Source organism: Spermophilus citellus (assembly GCF_964194105.1).
Source record: "Spermophilus citellus genome assembly, chromosome: 10".
Taxonomy (NCBI): Eukaryota; Metazoa; Chordata; class Mammalia; order Rodentia; family Sciuridae; genus Spermophilus; species Spermophilus citellus.
This window is the reverse complement of record NC_138197.1, coordinates 2,999,143-3,020,660: the sequence shown is the minus strand read 5'-3', so window position 1 is coordinate 3,020,660 and position 21,518 is coordinate 2,999,143. Positions and strand designations below refer to the sequence as shown.

Genomic DNA, 21,518 nt, shown 5'->3' with positions numbered 1-21,518 from the left:
TTCAGAGCTCTCAAGGGAATGATAATCCACAGCTAGGATTGAGAATGACCAGGATAGAAGGGCACTAAACTCAGCCCTTAAGAAAAATAGGCAATGATCAATAAAACAAGAAGAGAAGAATCTTTAAGCTTTGTGCATGAAGATAATAAAACTTGTGGTATATCAAAGAAACGAATAGTTCTGTATAGCTCAATATAGGATGTATGAAGGAAGGGGGACAGTGAATGATAAGTCTGGAGAGGTAGGCAGGAGACAGAGCATTTATGGTCTGTGAAGGAATCCACAAGAACCCAATAAGGAAGGTAACATGATCTCATTTTTCTTTTAGTCAGAAAAGATAGCTTCAAAGGTACTGTGAAAGATGGACTAGAGGAATAGGAAGCAGGGAAATCAATTAAGAGGATATGGTAATCCAGGAAGGAAAGAGGGCCTGAACTGAAACAATGGTACTTGGAAGGTGGAAGATACTTAGCACATAGCAAGCAGGCAGAATCAACAAGGCAATTGGATGTGATTGGTGAAAGAGTAAAATCAGTCTAAGGAATGTAAGTTTCTTTATTTTGTACCTATTACTCACTTGCCATTAGTGGATCTACCCAGAAGTAAATACCTCAGAAATAGACAACTCCTTTTTATGAATTTGAACTACATACAATGTGGTTTAAACCTAGAAATTTCAAATCCAAGAATGATGAAAATAATCAGAGGCTGTTTACAATCCCTAAATGACTGAATTCCTGACATGCTTAAACTAAGCATCTAACAATTCTACCTAGATTGGTGGGAGGAGAAAGGGAAAACAGCACTAAAACAAAGGTTTGAGAGATTTTAATTAACACAAATGGTTGTGCCTAGTCTTTAAATCTGTCCAAAGCAAATGGAGTGAAAGCCTTTTAATCCTTCAGAGCTTCCTTTGGCAGTGACCTCAGAAATAAGAGCCTCCCTCCTGCATCATCAGACTGATTTCCTTTGGCTCCTTGTTGTGCATTGTAGGTCTTTGATCCCAGAATTCTCTAAAATAGGAGAAAAAATAAGAGAGAGAAAGACAGCTAAAACATCGAGGGCCCTGGTACTCATTTTGTGAATCTCCTTAAAAAAATAATAAATTAGAATGTATGTTAACAAATGCATTTAAAAGGCTGGGAATGTTGCTCAGTAGTAGAGAGCACTTGTCTAGCATGCATGAGGTCCTGGGTTCAGTTCCCAACACTACAAAAATAAACCAACAAACAAATAAACAAATGCATTACAAATATTTACCCCTTCTATCACTCCAGTGTCTTAAATAGGGAATTTTAAAAAGAAAATAATTCTCACCACATTGAGTTCATTTCTGCCAGTAGTTGCTCTTCCCATAGTTGTAGTGCCCTTAGAACCTAGATTTTGAGTTGTAAGGTTATTAACATTCATCACAATATCATATAATTTTATTACTATAGGACTAATAGATATTAGTATTGTTATGAATTTTATAATTATTATTTCATAAAATAATTTCACCAAACAATATTTTAACTTTGGAGCAGTGGACCTCTTGTTTTCTGCCCACAGTGGGCAGCAACAGACAGAGGGATCATTTGAGAATGACTTGCAAGTTAAGCATCTTTGTAAGTCTGCAAAATGTACTCTAATACAATATTTACATGAAGTGGAAAGATAAAACATTTACATATGTACATGTACTTGGATAACCCAGGCAGAGATTCCACAAAAATGGTCAACTGTGAATAGTAGAGAATGAACAAAAGATAAAAGTAGGGTGGGGGAAGAGAAAGAGGAGGCAAGGAGAATGACAGGCATAGGTTGAGGGGAAGGGAAGCAATAAAAGGGGGAAAGAGGAGAATTATAGGGGGCTGTATATAGGCACCATGGTGAACCTGCCCTGGATTAGAGTTGCCAGACTAAAATATAAGACATCCAGTTTAATTTGTATTTCAATAAACACCAAAAATGTTTAGTATAAAAATGCCCCATCCAATATTTGGGACATACTGATACTACAAATTATTGTTTATCTGAAATTCAAATTTAACTGGGTATCCTCTTTTTCATTTAACAAGTATGATGGTCACTCTGTCCTAGACATCCTGCTGTTCCCCTGAGGGTGTGATGCAAATAAGGTGAATCTATTCTCATCTATTATGATAACCATACATTAATAAAGGTACAGTTTAATGGTTTTAATTTTCAAAATTTATATTTAGGGGGAAAAAGGATTTTTATTCTCCCCTTGGACTTCTGTGAGGTTTTGTAGGAAGCAAAATAATGACCTTAGCTTGGAAATTAGTTGCATAACCTACTAATATTATAAACCTAACTCTGACATTCAAAAGGTTAAGGTAGCCTCAAAGCTTTAAAAAACTATACTTGAGAGCAATACTATTTATCAAGGATCGAGATTTGAGCTAGTGATGGTTTTCCATCCCAGCCTTTCAGCAATTTAGCTCAACACTACTATTTTCCCTTCAGCAGTACCTGTTGAAGTGTGTTTCAGCCATCAGGTAGAGTAACACTAAAGCAAACCAAAGGTTAAAGGCAGGAGGAATGACTTGCTTTTGGAACAGAAGGTTATAGAGTAAATAAGGGCTCAAGGGTATTCATTTCCCATCTCAACAGGCTTTCATCTGAATTATAAGTGTAGGAGAATATCCACATCCAACCTTCAGGTTCTTCTTGAAGGAGAACCTTCTGTCTCAAAGATCCAAAGAAAATGCTAAGAGTTGGGGGCAGGTGAGAGAAAAGCCAGACTGTCAAAATCAAATATATTATCACAAGTTATATTATTATTGAAGATAAATCTCCTCCTTAAACACCAGCAGTGTGATGAGAAATTTAGCTGAATTTAGAGATTGCTTAGTATATGCACTTTAGAGGTGACTTCCAAAAAATACAAACTACTTTCTTGATACCACAAAGGCCAGGAAGGGTCTGTCATGCACCCTGTGTCAAATTATAATTTTTATTGGCTGGGGAAGCAAATTCCTTCAAAAGTGAGATGTCTCTTGAAAAGTCAAAAGGAAAGCCTTCACCCTAGATATGAGTAACAGAAAAATATTTTTCTCTTTTAGAAAACTAGATGATAATAGCATACTAACAATAAGATCGCCAATGGTAATGCTACATCCCAGGCCTCAAGGAAATTCCTTAGTACAGATTGCTTGAAGTGTACATAAGTCAGTAATATTTGCCAAACAAATAGATCACTCCACTAAAACTCAGCCAACCAACTCATCAAACAGTGGGAGGAGGGACTATTGGCCAAGAGCAGTGGTATAAAACCTTTTTCTATTCAGAAATGCCTAGAACAGAAGGGCCTGTACCCTGATTTGTCTGGGAGGTATGACCAAAATTGCACTCCAACCTATCTCTAATACAGGTTTATGAAATTCAGCTCATTTGAAAGCATAGGGAATGGGGCATCATCCAAGAGCACTATCAAGTACTTAAACTTTAAATAGTCCTTGTACAATTGCCCATCCCGTGTTTTACTTCAGTATCCTAATTGTCTGATTTACTGTGGTGGAGAGAAACAAATTAGACAAGAATTGTGGAAGAAGTAAATAGACATTTTTTTTTGAGTGGAGAGAACTGAAGATCAGAGAGAATAATGATAAGTAAGTGTTGCACAACAGAATACTGAGTTTAATATAGTTTAATCAAGGCTGCGATTATTCATCTTGGTGCCACAGAACATGACACAAAACATCAATAGTTTGTTTTCCTTTTTTTCATTATATATAATGAAAAAAGGAATATATATATATATATATATATATATATATATATATATATATATATGACACATTTTGTCCTAAAAGTAATAGAAAGCCAGGGCCTTCCATTCCACAACTTTTCCTGTTTCCTGAATAACCAGTATTTGTGGTGACTTGAAGCCTAGATGTGGTTGGTGCCACCTACTGGGAATAATTTTAAATTACAAATACCTCGTTCCATTTTGTAACCATGTTTTCTTCACCTCAGAAAAAATTAACCTTAGGGAATATGATTCCTCATTGGAAGGATGGTACATTAAACAGTTGTTAAGTTTGGATTCAAATCAGTGTTTTAGGGATGGAAGAGGCATGGAAAAACACACATTTTAATGCTTAGTCCAGGAACTAAACTTTTCTCTAAGTTTGTTTTTATTCTAGAATTCCTATTCCATAGAGTAATTCGTAAGGGTTACACAAAAGTGAGGATTTTTCAACCTGGTCTATAAAATGCCATGGTTGTTTTAGGAAAGGAAAAAAGAAAAAAAAAAGAAAGCTAAATGACTTTCCCAGCTCTTGTAGCTAGCAGATTTGAGTAAGGCCTACAACTCATGTATGTGACTCTAAATCAGTGCTTTTTCCATTAAATTACAACTTCTCAAAATCTGATGGTGAGATGATTTGAGGTAGCAATTTGGATAAATTTAGGAGGTGTTGGAACATGGCATTAAATACTAAAAATCACAGTAAGAAAATTGTTCCCTTTACATTGCGTTTAACTTGATGGCATGAAGAAGAAAGTTCCAAGTTGGTGCTGGTTTACTTTAAAATTCTCTATGTCATGCTAATTTTACTTTCTAATAAGGATAAAGTATATCTCAGCTTTGAACATCTTGCTAGAACATTAAAATTTTGGGCTGGCTGCAGTGGTGCCCACCTATAATCCTAGCAGGAGACTGAGGCAGAAGGATCACTACTTTAAGGCCAGTGTCAGCAACTTAGCAAGGTCCTAAGTAACTTAGTGAGACCTTGTCCCATAACAAAAAATAAAAAGTGCTAGGGATGTAGCTTTGTGATAAATTGCCCAGATTAAATCCACTCCCAGGACCCACCCACTCCCCCAATTTTTTTTTCCTTAAGTGTACCTTCTATTATGGAAAACTATATTAGTTTTTCATTTAAAATAGTAATATACATTTAGGTTTCAAGGAATGCATTTATGAAAAAGATAAATCAGTGTAAATAGCAAAAATTGTGGAAAACACCATCACTAACTACTTCCCTATTATAGCACTGTTTATAATAAAGTCTTAATAAGGTTACTTTAACAATTCTTCCATGATGAAAAAAATATATATTTTTTAATCAGGGATGAATACAGGGGCACTTAGCCACTGAGTCACATCCCCAGCACACACCTTCCCCTTTTTTCAAAATTTTGAGACAGGGTCTTGCTAAGTTGCTGGGGCCAGCTTTGAACTTATGATCCTCCTGCCTCAGCCTCCCAAGGAGGCTTGCGCCATCATGCTCAGCCTAATATTTCTTTTTAATAAACAAACACTAGAGGCTATAATTATAAATCAACATAACTAAAATCGAGAACTCTGTTAGATTTCAGATCCACTAGGGCTCTAATAAACCCAAAGATTTTATGTGTATTAGAAAATAAAACAGGAATGTAATCAGTGCTCGGTGAATATAGAATCAGTAAAACACAAGACCAGTGGGTCATTCAGGCTGGGGCTGCATTAGTTTGTAGTAACCTAGCAGTATAGTACCCTATCTCTTAATTTTCCAGGAGTATAGGAGAAGAAAGAGGAAATATGTTGATCTGTAGGCAATTCTAGTTCAAATTGATTATATGTTCTGTGGGCAAGGGGGAAATAAAACCCCACTGAGACAATTAAGTTGAATGGAATTCTTCACTACTTAACTAATCTGGGCTTGACTTGAATCTGGAAAGACATTTGAATCCTTGGCTCTGTGAATCACTTGAGATGACCTTTGGCTAATTTTCAATGAGGTAAACAGGGGGCTGTCTGTCTTCCTCATAACTCTCCTCTGTCTTTTTTTGTTGTTGTTTTTGTATCTTAATAACTATATATTGCTTCTGGTTGCATTCCAGGTTCTTTCTTTCCAGCTTTCAGCTGTCAAGTTCTTCTCAAGACATAAGTTGAAAGAAAAATATGTGTGGAACATTACCTGGAGTATAGGTAGTCCATCTATTCAGTTTTCTAGATTTTCTAAATTTTAACCAATGGATCAAGATAGAATGCTATGTGCCTGTACCAAATCATCTTAAGTTGATCTATCCTTTTTAAAAATTTCAGATTAATAATTTTTTATTATATTATGCTGAGGAACAGATGATAAACAACCTAGGAATTTTAGATTTTTTAAATAATTTAAAAATATCATTGAGGATATTGATATTATTAGATATATAGGGTCCTGTCTTCATTACAATGATGAAATTTCTCACAGGTCTGAGTATCAGGAAAAGCTATGCTTCTTCTGAGCAATTGGTTTGCTGTTATTTTGTGGAAGCTACAAGTTCATTTTTTGTTTTGTTTTGCTAGGGAATTTGGAATCAAATTTATAGCCTACCACTACCAACTACATAGTACTTCCATCATGATTTTCATTTATTTACCTAGTTTCTACTAATTTTCTCTTGCCTTTGATTTATTCATCTAATCTAATTTATTATATGTGCTGTGTATGACTTTTATAAGCCTTTTGAACCTTTTATGGAATAAAACTGAGAAGAAATTAGAGACCTACATACTTACACTGATAGAAAATTGTCATTCCTTGGTTATGATTTCCCATTGTGTGTCCTTTTTAAAACTGCAGTTTTAAGTTCATATATACTTGAAAATGTGTGAATTCTTTCCCTGGACCTCAGCATCATTCTTTTATTCTATTTTTTATGGAAAACTACATGATTTCCTGTAACAATGCCATAAATTCCTTAGAGAAAAATCACTGAAACTCCCAGAGGAACTTCTGGATAAGTGAAATTCAACAACAGTTGTCAGATGTCTATCTCCTTGGCCTTCTGCTCTTAAATAAGAGAGTCTATTTCCTTTACATTCATGAAATCAAACCATTCTGATTTCTAGGTAAAGGGAAAAGATAGAAAACTAATATTTTATTGCATGCTATGTTATCAGCATATATTAAGAACATGACATATTACTTAATCTGTACAAAGAAAATAGTTTCCTCCAGAGAGAATATTTACCTTGGTACAAGAGCTTCTGAATAATACTAATAATGATGATATTGAAATAATTTATTATTATACCACTAATATTTAACTTACCATGTAAACAATGTTTTTCATTTTATAAGTAATGGGATCTCGATGTCAACAACAACAACAACAAAAATCCTCCAACTGTGTAACTATATGATACTTTACCTACCTTGGAACCCTGGAAGATTTAAAAATGTTTGCTTTGGTGCAAAATTCTGTTGTAAGTACAGTGATAATTTCAATTCATTGGCCTTCTGGTAGTTCTTCAAGGCTTCAATTCTCAGCTCAATCACTTTACCATGGAAGTCATTCTGAAAGAGGACATTTTTTCAAAACTACTCATACAATATTGATTTCTCTAAATCTACGGTTATCTGAATATTCTTCACCCAGAAATTAAAAATAATATCCTCATGCTCAGTCTTTTAATGTTGAGCAGATAGTACTTGTCCTCCTCACCCCCCATTTTAAATAGAACAAAATCAAGAATTTACAATGAAATACTATTTATTACAAGTTATTCAAGGTGAAGACAGAGATAGGTTACTTCAGCCATCTCTCCAGGATACATTCCTTTAGCAGGACAATTGGTAACCCAGGATGAAGGAATGGGTCTTTAATAATATAAAGCTATAAAAGCCCTTATATTGTATAAATGAAATTGCATCCCATGTCCAGACATTGAAGACCTTGGTACCTGAAGAGTGTTGGCTTGTTCCTGATACTTGACCCATTCCATTTTCCTCTGTTGCTTTTCCTGGTGGAAGAAAGAGCCTCTGGGTGACAAAGTAAATTGAGATCAAAAATCAGTTTTCTCAATATGCTGTAACAACCTTATAGCAAAATTATGGTGTCATAGATTCACTGTTCATTTGGTTTCAACTGCATAGTCCTCTTACTTGGCCTTCCCTGTATAATCCACTCTCTAAAATCTAAAAGATAAATGAATAGGCCATTTTTTGTGAGTGAGTCAGTTACAGGATGATGATATACAAATATAATACTCTAAATGCATTCTCTAAGACAAACTAATAAGTGTTCAGACATCAAATAGCTATTCTAGAGTTGTCATTGTTGGTATAGCTTTTCTCACTTTGTCCTGGATAACATGATTTCCCAGAAATTTGTCATGTCACTCCAACTCAAATATAATATCCACAAGAAGTGGATTGCTTATAAAAATTTGCATTGGTTCAGGAGTACACCATAGCTTAGGCAGATAATTGCTACATTAAAGATACCTAATTTATCAGCTCCAAAAACTACTACCATTCACAATGATTGTACTACCTTCCTTATCTCCTTTACTTTCTCTGCAAATGATGTCTCCAGTTCACTCTTTTTTTAAGAGAGAGAGAAGAAGAGAGAGAGAGAATTTTTAAATATTTATTTTTCAGTTTTCAGTGGACACAACATCTTTGTTTTATTTTTATATGGTGCTGAGGATTGAACCCAGCGCCCCCTGCATGGCAGGCGAGCGCGTTACCGCTTGAGCCACATCCCCAGCCCCTCCATTTCACTCTTGATCTTCCTAGGTAATGAGGGGAATTTGGGAGCCTGGGATGAAAGAAGAGAACTAAAGAAATAGGAGGTCCCAGGAAAAAGTGCAATATCTTGTAGTCCATAAGATCTACTATATCCTAAAAGCCCAGATCCTACCTATCTGCCTACCCAAACCAGACCTGATTAGTAACAGGTTATTTCCAGCTATGTGGCACCAACAATCTTATAATTCTAAGTACATGCCATCCACTTGCCTTTCCATCATGTAAGTCTGTCCTGGTTTTTATCTGTGGTGTCTTTTGTTGATCACGGAGTTCTTCTGTCTCTAATGTCTGTGGAGAGACATTGTGGCAGAGCTTCAAATTAGTAGGAATTAAAGAGGGAAGTGGAAATCCAATATGAATCAAGGCTTTTGGTTCCTGCCAGTCTGCAACTTCTCAGGGCCCAACTTGGAAACTGCACTACCTACCAAAGGTGATTCATAAGGTAATGAGTCTTTCCCTTTGGTCCCTGAGTGATATATACGAATGAATAAAATTTTATAAATATGTGTATATATGTATATGTATACATATATATTTATACATGTATATTATATATGTATATATAAATTTTTACATATGTGTGTATGTATCATATATGTATATATGTAAAATAAATTTATATATTTCATATAATATATTTTATATAATATCATTTATATCATAAATTACACACATACACACACACACACACACATACACACACACATTTTGGGTACTGGGGATTGAACCCAGGAGCACTTTGCCACTGAGCCACATCTCCAGCTCTTTTTATTTTTTATTTTGAGACAGGGTCTTACTAAATTGCTAAGGCTGGCCTAGAACTTGCAGTCCTCCTGCCTCAGCCTCCGGAGTTGCTGGAATCACAGGCATGTGCCACCACACCCAGCCCGAGTATACCTTATAATTAAAAAGATACTAAATTCAACCCTTATTATGTGCCAACAGCTACTAGAACCTACTTACTACATTACTGTCACGAGTACATTACAATCATTCTTACTTAATCCACACAACTCTTTGGGTACTGATTTTATTTTCATTTTCATGATGAGAAAATTGAGACTTGGAGAGGTTAAATAATTTATTTAGGGTCACATAGCTAGGAAAGTTCAAAGCTGCTATTTGAAACATATTTATGTTCAAGCCTGTGTTCTTAGCCACTAGACATGCTGCTTGTCTCCATTTCTCCCAATCTATAGATAAAGTTGATCACAAACTAGGGTGTATAGACATACGCTATAAAAAGTATTTGGTAGCTCTGGAGAAGCTGGATTTCCATAGAATAATTGTGCTGGCACATTATCTATCACAAAGACTCAAGAACTTAGAAACTAGAACTTCTCATAATTTATAGAAGTGATTTGTAACTGCTGCTGAGAAGTAGGAGCAGATCTTACTTCAAGATTCAGGGCTTAGAGTTATCCTGATTATTTGTGGAAAGGTGAGATGAAAAAAAGCAGTCAGCTCACACCACACACCTGTTTAAGTCACAAGACTATCCACTCTTCCAATTGCAGTGCTAATCTGTGAAATAACACTCTGGTTCCAAGGGATAGTTCACAAATGTATTTCCCCTCCTGGTTTTCCAGGAAAAGGTCCAAATATTATTATCTTAAATAATGCATGATTATTGCAAAATCATATGGGCATTAGAATTAGGTATTCCTTTGTTCATTAATTCAACTTATATTTATTGATTCTCTATTATTGTTCCAAGCATTGTGATATGTGTTAGGGATTTGAAAAAAACAATCAAGATACTGAAGGAAGTTTTATCCCAGAATGGGGTAAAGGGACAAGAAAGGAATAATAATAATAATAATAATAATAATAATAATAATAATACAATAAAAAGTAATAAGTTAACATTATGAAAAGTGCTACTGAAGACATGAACAGGAGGGTGCTCTTCTTTAGATGGAATAAACATGGAGGGCTTTTCTAAAGAGGTAATATTTAAGCTGAGATCTGAAGAATGAGGATAAGCCAGCCATAATAGCATTACAGACAGGGGGTAAAGCATGAACAAAGGTCAGAGATAGGAAACGACTGTCACAAGGAGAAATCACAAGTCACCTGTAGGGTGACTGCATAGAAAGTATGGGGAAGACTTCTATGAAAGGAGACCAGAGAGGTAGACACGAGCTAGATTATGCCACAATAAGAAGGCTATAAAGGATTTTCATAAGAAGAGTGACATGCTTTGACTGTTTTGAAAAGATCGATTTGGCTGCTATACCAAAAAAGGGGGGGGGTTTGAAATAATGCAAGGGTGGAAGCAGAGCATACAAAAATGAGAATGGGGCCAGAGGAATTGGGGATTCTTTGCATTATGAACTGTAGGACAATACTTTCAAGAGATCCTTAGAGGCACACCTTGTTCCATAGCAACTCCATTTCCTTCCGAAGCATCTTGTTTTTCCTTTCCTGTTGGAGGGGGGGAACCAAACAAACAGAGACATGTGTTTGTCTAGTCATTAAAATGAGGTTTGAAGAAATTACTAAGCTAATGGTGGAAAAGGGATCAGGGACATAGTAAACCACAGAGAAGGCAGTAAATGAACCTAGCCCCAAATCCAGAAACATGAGAGATAAGTTTGATGATGGTGGTGATGACAATGGTTAAAAAATGTTATTATTTCAAGTAATAACTTTAATTATGGTATTATGAGCTGGTATTAATAGAAATAAGTTCCTAATACTTAAGATGTTCTCATCATAAGACAATTTCTCTGGGGCTTAGACCACTAATTTCTAATATTTAAGATCCTTTTACATTGTTGATTTAATTTTAAAAGATTTTTTTCTAAGACTCTCAGAGCAAATTATTTCTTTTCTTTTACTTTAATACGTATATTCTGTTCTTTAGATATATGAATGGTTAATGCGCTTATATCCATTAATGCATATGTGAAAAGCTATTGAAAAGTCAAAGAAATAGAATTTTGCTAGCTAGTCTTTGTCCTTCCCAATACTCCATCTGACTCTCTTTGAATCACCTTGGACTTTCTAGATCAAAGAGAACAGAGTATTGAAGCATCAGATGCTGGAGATGAGCACTGTGTGTTTACTTCCACATCTGACAACAGCAGTGGAACTGAGCCCTGTTTAGAAAGCTGTTCCCCAGAGTACCCACCAGCCTCTTACCAGGTTCTGTTTCATCTCCTCTGCTTCTTTAATGAGGTCCATGACGGAGGATTCATCACATCCTTTCCCTGCCATGATCTGCCTCATGATCTGCAAACTAGAAGGAAAATAGACATCATTAAACATGCAAACCTTCCTAAAAGATAATATTAGTATTCTACAACCAGCCAGAAAGTACTCTACCACAGAAGTAATAAGGGGGCTAGAATCTTATGGGTTTCAGAAGTCCTTTGGGACATGGAAAGTCTCTGTAACTGAGACTATTCTATCCCTAATTTACATTTGCCATAGCTGTGTGCTCAGTAATGAGTTCTATGCTCTTCAGTGCTCAAAACTTTGGTCTTCAATAGCCAGCAAGATTATTCTCTGTCACCTCAGAAAAATGTTTTGGTGCATATGGGGGGGAGGAAGAAGCAGTTTTGCCCCTGTAAAGGATGAGGTTTAAAAACCTGATGTCTTCAGGATAAAATTCCAGAGTTATTCCTTATCCCTTCTCTGTCTACCTCCTCCTACTCCTTGAGTTTCCAAATAAAGACATTTGACTTTGTTGGGAATCCATATATCCTTGGTGAACCCCCAAAGAATGCAAACCATTAAGAAATTCCTAGCAAAATCTGAATCAATATCAAGTCTCCACACTGTGAGAGAAGATATTTTTTGAAGGCATTGATTATATTTCTCTTCCTTGCCCTTCTTCCTCCTCAGGTCTAAGCCTTTGTTTCTGTTGCCCTGAGAGAAGTCTGGTGTTGTAAGTAGCTGGTATAAGCAGCTGGTGCTTGACCACAATTTTTTTTGTCTATTTTTTTTAGTTGTAGATGGACACAATACTTTTATTTTGCTTATTTTTTTTATATTATTTTGTGGTGCTAAGGATCGAACCCAGTGCCTGACACATGTTAGGTGAGCACTCTACCACAGAGCCACAACCCCAGCCCTTTTATCTGTAATTTGTTTTCCAAAAGTCCAGGTTCCTCAAGAGGCTTATGATGAGGGTATATGAAGATAGATCAATTGGCATGATATTTTCTGAGGCTCAGAAAGGAAACAGAGTTTGTGGGTCCTAGGAACAGTGAATGTTGTAGCAAAAAATTATGGCTTCCTCATATGTTTACAGAGGCAGAATCCTAATCCAAATGGCTCTCAGGCTCAGAAAAGATCACTACTCCCCTGCTTGAATAGAAAAAGCAGAATATTTTTTCTTAAAATGATTTTATAAACATGAACAAGGAAGCTATGAGTCTAAACATGATAGACTGAAGCTGTTGAAATCTGTTACCTGTTCCTTGAGTAGGCATTTTATAGAGGAAGAGTAACAGCTGTAGCCTCATGAGATGAGAGTTGGTTTACTTTTTTATTTAATTTTACCAAAAAATTAAGGATTCATCTTCACCCCTTTGTGTTTACATATTCTTTACATTTTACTAGACCTGTTTGTCCAAATTTGAAAACAAAAACAAAGCAATGTAAATACTTATTGCTAATATTATGGAGATTAAATTCTCCGACCTGAGTAGGGAGCCCTTACCTTTTTTGTTTTTCCTCCAAGTTAGACATTAACTTCTGCAATAAGAGGTTGTTCTTATTTTCTAGAGGTTTTAACATATCTAAAAGTTCCTGCTTCCTCAGCTTTAAGTCCTCATTCAATTCCTTCAAGTAGCTGTCATCTATTTTAGAACTTCTGTGGGAAGAGACATCAAATAATATTTGTCTTTAGCCTGGGTTAATCAGACTCTCCTTTCCCTCCTGGGTAGTTGTCATTTGGCTTTTTCCAAACACTCACCATTTTGAGGACAAGTAAGAACCTGAGGAATTTGCACCACTTGTCATCTTGAAGGGAAACTTCTACTTTATTAATAAAGAGGCCTTCTTGAAAATACGTGCCTTCTTTTCCCATCCAGTTAAGACATCTTTTGGGGGCTGCTGTTCTTGAAACTCCTGTTGCATTGGACTGATTTTAGTTACAGTTTGAGGTCACAATAGCCCTAAGACCACAAAATCAAGAGGTCTTTTAAGTAGCACCAATGGTAGCTGTTGACCAAAAAACTTAACTACATCAGATCAATTTTTATCTTAGCTTCAGACAAACACCAAAAATTTTATTCTGAAGTAGGGTAGGATCAAAGTCTATCTACATTATGGAATTTCTATTATGTTAGAAAATGATGACCTATCAAAAATAACTCATCAACATCAAGGCAATAAACCTCTGTGAAATTCCTATCTATACCAAGTGCTGGATTCTTTGAGAATGGAAAAGATGAAATGGCACAGTCCCTACTTCCAGGGGGTTTAACAAAAGGAGGAGCCATTTCTGTTTAAAAATAATAGAGGTCAAATTGGCAAATGAAGGGTATGAATATAAAAGTTATAGATGAGCCATTGTCATTATTTTCCAATCTTTAAAATCTGACATAACGTCAAGGTTAAAAAATATTGGACATGTAGCAAGAGGATATAATTTGTGAAAGATCCACACTGTCACTAGATCCTTCTATAGCCAGACTCTTTCTTAGAAAACTATAATTCTAGTCTCACCTCTAGATTTTGATTCTGCCTCTATTTTCCTCTTTTTATTAGAACCACATTGTCTTCTGGACCCTAAGATCTTCTGTCTTCATCCTGTCATTTAGTGAGGGGAAGATAATAATCCAAGAGTTAAATATTTGTGTCTTCACACCCTTTAAAAACAGTTTTAGGGCAGTATTTTTCAGGGAATGTCTCCAATATAAATTAAATCATGTTAATTTCAAGTACTGACTGAGCATTTCTAGCCATTTTCTAGGGGTATTCTCCCAAGTAACTTTAACCTTTTATCTTTTGGAAAACCTTAAGGGCAAAATATTGTACTGGGAGAATACTAGATTGTTTGTCAGAGCTTGGTTTAGATCCCAGCTTCACTATGAGCAGGGCTGCCTGTGAGCAAGTTACTAAATTCTCTGAGCCTCCGTTTTTACTTTATAAAAAGAAGAATGAGATAAGTTTGTTGTAAGCATGAAATGTGATATGTAAAATGCCTGGCTTATGTTAGGTATTTGCAGTTCATAAGTTTTTGTTTGACTTAGGTTTGTTTAATGACCCAATTAAGTGGCCAGATTAAAAAAAAACTGATTAATCTGAAGCTAATGAAGCTTAAGCTTCAGAGCCCTTCCTTTTCAAGATTGCTTCCAAAGATTCTGAACCTCATTTTTTATTATAATCTTGAATCCTTTTGTGGAAAGACAAACTTCCCAGAACTATATATGATTAGATTGCCACAAAATCTGGATCTGCCCTGGGTTACACAGGATAAACATCTCCTCTAAACATCCTCTACATCAAAGCTTCTTTTTAGGCAAATTCTACAAACACTTTTACTAAAGCATACATGTATCATGTGAAAGTTTCGTGTGATAACTAGTTTAGTATGATATTAAATTTAAAAACCATAACAAGCCAACCATAATTCCCATTGGTTTTCCTAGGAAAATTTTTTCTATGAAAAATCTAGAATGAATGAAGGTGAGTAAACTCCTCACAATAAAAAGAGATACTGGATGGACTAGTTATTAATAACATCTTAAATTGCACATGTTAGCAAGTAGTACTAAACAGCAAAGAACAAAAATGGCATTGATCACTAAAGCACAAATTCTTTAAATTCACTTGGTGACATTTGGCTGACACAACTGTGATAGAATTTAAAACATTTAATGGACAGGCAGCATCCCAACTCACCTCCCTTTCTGTCCTTGCTTTTGAATGACTCAAAGAGGAAGAACACTTACTATTCTGATGTGGTCTTTTCTGTAGCCAATCAGCAATGTTTATTTCCTAACATTCTAATGTCCATTTCTTCAACTTGGAATATGATTTCCAAGGAGAATATTTATCTTATGATAATGTATACAGAAGAGCTTTAAAACAAACAAACAAAACCCTAATGGTATTGAGAGGAGGGCAATTGATGCACATTTCTTCTAGGACAGAGAGAAAGGAGGCTGATTCTGTAGAAGACCATTAGAAGTGGGAGGGAAAGAAGCTGAACACTAATTTTTCCTGAAGAAGGAAGTTAAATCAACCATTGTTTAGGGAGGTATGGTAGAAAACCTTGGAAGAGTGATGACTTGGAGCAGCACCTGAACAGTGGTAAAGGAAGTCAACTAGGCAAGAGTGAAAGGACTGCCATGTAGTGCTAAGGGTCAAGGTGAGTTTGAAAATTGAAGATTTATCATGCCATGAATCAGCAGTTACAATAATTTTCTCCAGCAGTCTTTGGCAAACTAGCAATAGTATAGGAAACAGATGGTTGGTTGACTCTAGGCTGGGACTTGGCAGAACAAATAAGTTCAAGGGAGTCAGAAGGCTGAGAATGCTGGTGAGGGTATCCATTAAGAGGTTGACCACAGCATTCAGGCTGTGCAGGGAAGAAAATGAGAAGATAGATGGCTCAGAGAGAGGGAAACCAGAAAGGGAACATGGTTGAAGAGTGTGAGGAAGGAAGAACAGAGATTATGGTCAGTCAACATGTTTCTTATGAAATAACCTGTGGAACTTCATCACTACTTGGATAAATTATAGTAGCAATTCATAATTTTTTTCTGCAGCAAACTTTGTATCCTGTCACTGCATAATATTCACTGAAAATCATGTGGAACCTCAAAATAGGCCTATAACAAGTTATTCACTGTGACCTCATCCAACATTATAGCATTTGGTTTTAGTATCTGTTAAAAAAAGTGTGATTGCTCTATAATTAGAGAACTCAGAGCAATACCATTTTAGCATTAGTTTTGCCAGCAGAAAATTAGATTAGTCTAATTAAGCCAGGTCTCCAAGAGTAGAGGCAATTATTTTCATATTAAAGTGAAGAGGGGTAGAGGGAGGAAGAAAGGCTCTAAGACTTTTTTATCCACTTCCCTCAGGTTTAATGTAGTAACAAAATTACAGAATACCTCATGGAGGAAACCTGAGGTTTCTGACCCACAACCAGTTCAACCCTTGAGGGGATTATAAGAATTCCATTTACTAAAATAAAAAGAAGCACTGGCAAAATCATAATATCAATAACTTGTTAGCTCTTAAAAATCACTCACATCTCCCTTTGGTATTTGTTATGACCATTTTGTTGGATCCTTCTCCTTAATCCTTTGTTATAACTGTCCAAACTTGGTCTGTACACACATTTGGAGGGAACTCAGGTACTTGAGAAGATTGAGTAATGCATTTTCTTAAATTATTCAGATAATTAGTACAATGGTCTTCAAACAGAGGTATGTGAACTTTCACAAAGACTTTTTAAGAAACATGGAAGCAAAGGTAGTTCTTAAAGAAACTTTTCCAGGATCCTCAATTTTTCACAAGTATTCTTTACTAAAAAGGGTCTACCTGAGAGTGCCCCTTGTCTCTTCTACCTCCCCTTTCCCAATTGCTTTTTAATTACTTATTAAAATCATAAAATAGCTTTTAACTATCTGGAATCTTATTTGAGTGACTCCCTTTAGGGGTATATAAAATCCTCAAGGACATTAAACTAACTGCAATTCAAAGTACTGGTGTTGGGGTTAAAGAGAGTGAAGGATTGTTAATATATAGCTCCAGTGGTCTAATTCTTTGCTTTCAGCAAAATTGAAGGAAGACATCAAATTTTACTTTAAATTTATTAAATTAAATTGTTTAATAAATTATATATGAAATTTGTCTTATAATTGAGGAGTTTCAAAAATTTGAGTGACATTGCTATGACAAAACATCTTCTATTCCCATCTACTAATTTTCTCAATGATTATTATATGTAATACAAAGAATATGAATAAAATAGATTCTGAAAGCCTCTCTTATTCTAGCAATAAGTAATCTATGAATACATAAACTAACTAGGGTAAAGTAGTCTATCCATCAAATTAATAGAAGTATTTTCAAAAATATTGTTCTACTTAAAAATTGTTTATAAAATGTATATGACATATGTTTTGTTACTTGTGTACTACTAATAATTATAATATTGATATGATTCTGAAGAAATTTTAACACTTGATCATAGAAAATAAAAAAAAAATAAAATTTCAATGTATATGTACATCATTTTTCAGAGAAGTATGATAGAACCTGATAGGAGCATTTAAGCTTCATTGAATACTTATTAAAGTGATATGAACCAGGTGGTGGTGCATGCCTATAACCCAGAGGGTTGGGAGGCTGAGGCAGGAGGATAGCAAGTTCAAAGCCAGCCTCAGCAACTTAGGGATGCCCTAAACAACTTAGCAAGGCCCTGTCTCAACATAAAAAAATAAAAAGGGTTGGGCATGTGGCTCAGTGGTTAAAACCTCTGGGTTCAATCCCCCATACCAAAAAAATTAATAAAGTAAAATAAAGTGATATGAAATATTTATTTGAAAATATCAGTATTAGAATATACCAGAAATTATATTGTGCCCATTTAAAATTAGAATGAAAAATTTTAGGTGCGAACTTAAAATCATGTGAAATGGTACTTACCTTTTCAAAATTCTTTTAGAAAACACAAGCAAAACTTCTAGAGACCACTGCTCTAGGGCAGAGGTTCTCTGGCTCTAATGGGATTTAAAAATTACTTGGGAACTTGTGAAACTGCAGATTTTCAGGCTCATGCCCCAGAGATTCCTACTCTGTAGATCTGGAGAATATGTGGTTTTAACAAGCACTCCTTGGTGATTCTGTGTGTAGGATCTGCATACCTGTCTTTGAGAAATACTGCTTCAAGATTTCTTCTCAGATCACAATGTATCACAATGCTTACTTCAATTATTTTTTGTTTTGTTTTGTTTTCTGGGCCATCTGTAGAACTGCCTCCTCTGAGTCATATTTGATGTAATAGCTTCACCTTTCACTCAGGATGCCCTGAGAACCTTTTATGAAGGAGAATGTAGCAGTTCCTGAATTTGTAAAGGAAATTATTCAAGACACAATTCCATGACAAACACCACCACCCCCATCACCACTGCTGCCCATATGGCCACACATCACACATTTATTTCAGAATAAGGTAGTAAAGAAAATGTTGCTTCTTTGGGAGAAATATTGGCATGTATTTTTCTTTGGGGACAAATCAGTAAACTAGTTTTGATTTTCTTTTCTTATGATTTACTAAGGATCGCAAAAGCAATTCTGTGACTTTGTACTTTTGTTTCCTGATTTCTGCTTATGACCTAATCTAATTTTTTTCATGGTCTTGATTTTTGTCAGTTTTTTATTCTTATTTTTTTCCTGCTTTCATAAATCATCTAATCCTTTGCAGATAAGTAAACAAATTAGCAAAAAATAAATTATCTCTGTATAATTTTTTTAAATATATGGATATCATAGATTATAAACAAAAAACTTTTCTAATTTAGTGTGCGTGTGTAGGGGGTATGTGTGGGTATTTGTAAAGAAAGTTTGCTTTGCTTGCAGAAGTAGAGAATGATTGATGGGAATTTTGTGTTGTATAAAGGCAAATTGGGATTTCAAAGTGCCCAGTGGTAAAGGGAAGTAGAAAAGACTAGATGGACTTGGAGCTGGGGTTGCTGGATGCCCAGGCCTCAGTCTCATCATGGAACTCTAATACAAATGCAAATAGGAAAAGGAAGTGGAATCTCAATATGGAAAAATTCAATTAGTCAATAAGAGTTCAAAAAATTCACTTTAAAGGAAGCCTAGCTACTATAAGCTAGAAATTATGAAGGTGTCAATGTTTCTCAAATATACCCTATGTCTTTTGAGAGTCCTTGAAAATAATTTTTGGTAGAAGGTAGGAGCTAGAAACATATTCAAGAATCATTTATTTGCTCTACATTTCTTGAATCCTATTGTAAGTATCAGACTTGCCTAACTCTAAGATTATAAAGTCAAATGAGACAAGTAAGACAATTCTTGCTCTTAGGACTTTCCAAACTTAGATCAGAACCCTGAAAGGGCTAATCTTTTGTAAATGACAAAAGGTGACCCATCTAGGCAGTAAGGCCCATAGGTACCAAGGGGAGGGGAGGAGGGAAGTCCCAATTTGCCCCTTTCGTGAGAGTGTCTTTATCAGGAAACCACCTAACAATGTGCAGATTAGGCACCTTAAATGTGAGCAACTGGCAAGTGGAGGTGCTAAGTGCAAAGGTGGAATCCAGGTATGGTGAGGGCTGTGCAGCATTAGAAGGCAGCAGAGGCCCTGTTTGCAATGGGATGTGAGAATGGGGAATCAGGTACAGCTGAAAACTCTGTGTGGGGCCGGGGACAACTGACTTCCTATCCTGACTTTTAAATGCTCTGTGGACCAAATGTGTATTTATGGGCTGCATTTGGCCTGCATTGTGCCATTTTGGAAACTGAGTACTGTTAAAGGGAGCAGCTTCAGAAAATACTCTGAATTCAAATCAAAGAGAGCTTTAATTACCTGGCCAGTACAAAATCAACTTTTTTTTTTCTGTGCTAAGCTTTTATTTTTCTTTTTTCATTGAAATGCTAATTTTAAAAAAAGACTTTTAAATCCATATAATTTAAGCAATGTTTTGCTTATATTATATGAAATGCCAATTTGATCCAATTCTTAATTAGATTTCAAATAAGTGTGTTTGATAATAAATGACAGAGGTAAACCTTTCAAAATAAAATGAAATCCTAAAGCAACAGATATGTCTTGTTACCTATTGTCAGGCATTATGTGACCATAGGAAAGTTTTAAACGGATAAAATGTAAACCCAGTCAGAGCTTGGGGATATGTAATGTATCTCAAATTAGACAATCTAATCATATTGCATAGACAACCAAAAATAGGCTCAATAGTCTAAATTGAGCAAAGAATTCTCTAGATCTGCTTTAGCTCTCCTATATGCTCCCATGCTGCCTCAACTGAAATGATTGGATAACCTAAAGTATTCCACTGCTGCAATTTTCTTAATTTAGTAATAACCATCTATAATTTAAAAATAAAAATAAATATCCAATTATGTACTCCCACCCTCTACACTGTTTCAAAGATCAAAGGCTAAAAGTAAGAGATGACATTTATCATATTATTAAGACTTTCTTCTGTACAGCAGTATTTTTCTGGGATTTTGCATTTGCATTTGCAAATAAATAATTAGATGAGTATAAATGATAATTAAGAATACAGAGAAGCAGAGTCAGAGCAGGGATTTAAAAAAAAAACTATGTAGTCCTGGTAAACTTGAGAATCTTTTAGATTTATAAATTGCTCTTCTCATGCCCCCCAATTTTTTAAATTCAGAGACTTGTTTAATATACTAAGTCATACTCCTTTCTATCCAATTTTAATTTTGGTGTATTTTTTTAAATTTTATTGTTGGTTGTTCAAAACATTACATAGTTCTTAATATACCATATTTCACAGATTGATTCAAGTGGGTTATGAACTCCCATTTTTACCCCGTATACAGATTGCTGTGTCACATCAGTTACATTTCCATTGATTTACAAATCGCCTTTCTAGTGACTGATGTATTCTGCTGTCTATCCCATTCTCCACTATCCCCCCTCCCCTCCCAATTTTGGTGTATTTTAAGAAACTTTCTGAATGTTACAAAATAAGCTATCAAATAAAACATTATTTATGAACTACAGAGCTATTTTAAATAAATGAAATTTTAATATTTGGGTGTATGTATTATAAATTAATCTATAAGCAACATTTACTAATAAATAAAATGAAGAATATTATATAGTAATATATCATGATAATAAAAGATATGAATTAGGACAATAACCCAATTTTTTAAACTCATTATAAACTATTCACTCTTGTGTCCAAATGCTCATAAAGCTTGATTTAAAGAGTTCATATTAATTAAAATTTCTTTGGAAGTTAAGTTATGATATGAATCAACATTTAAAAATATGACTGTTCTCAG

The 21,518-nt window shown here is 35.1% G+C and overlaps 1 protein-coding gene across 1 annotated transcript; it reads right to left on the bottom strand.

The window, feature by feature from the left end:
* Positions 1-893: 893 nt before the first annotated feature.
* On the bottom strand, positions 894-13,493 carry LOC308659063 (putative coiled-coil domain-containing protein 196; the record flags this gene model as incomplete). The annotated part of the gene is given in 9 exon segments (XM_081312061.1): positions 894-1,013; positions 1,318-1,376; positions 7,142-7,283; positions 7,670-7,729; positions 8,263-8,310; positions 10,896-10,946; positions 11,667-11,763; positions 13,192-13,343; positions 13,449-13,493. Coding segments are annotated over 9 exon segments (774 nt in total).
* Positions 13,494-21,518: the final 8,025 nt, after the last annotated feature.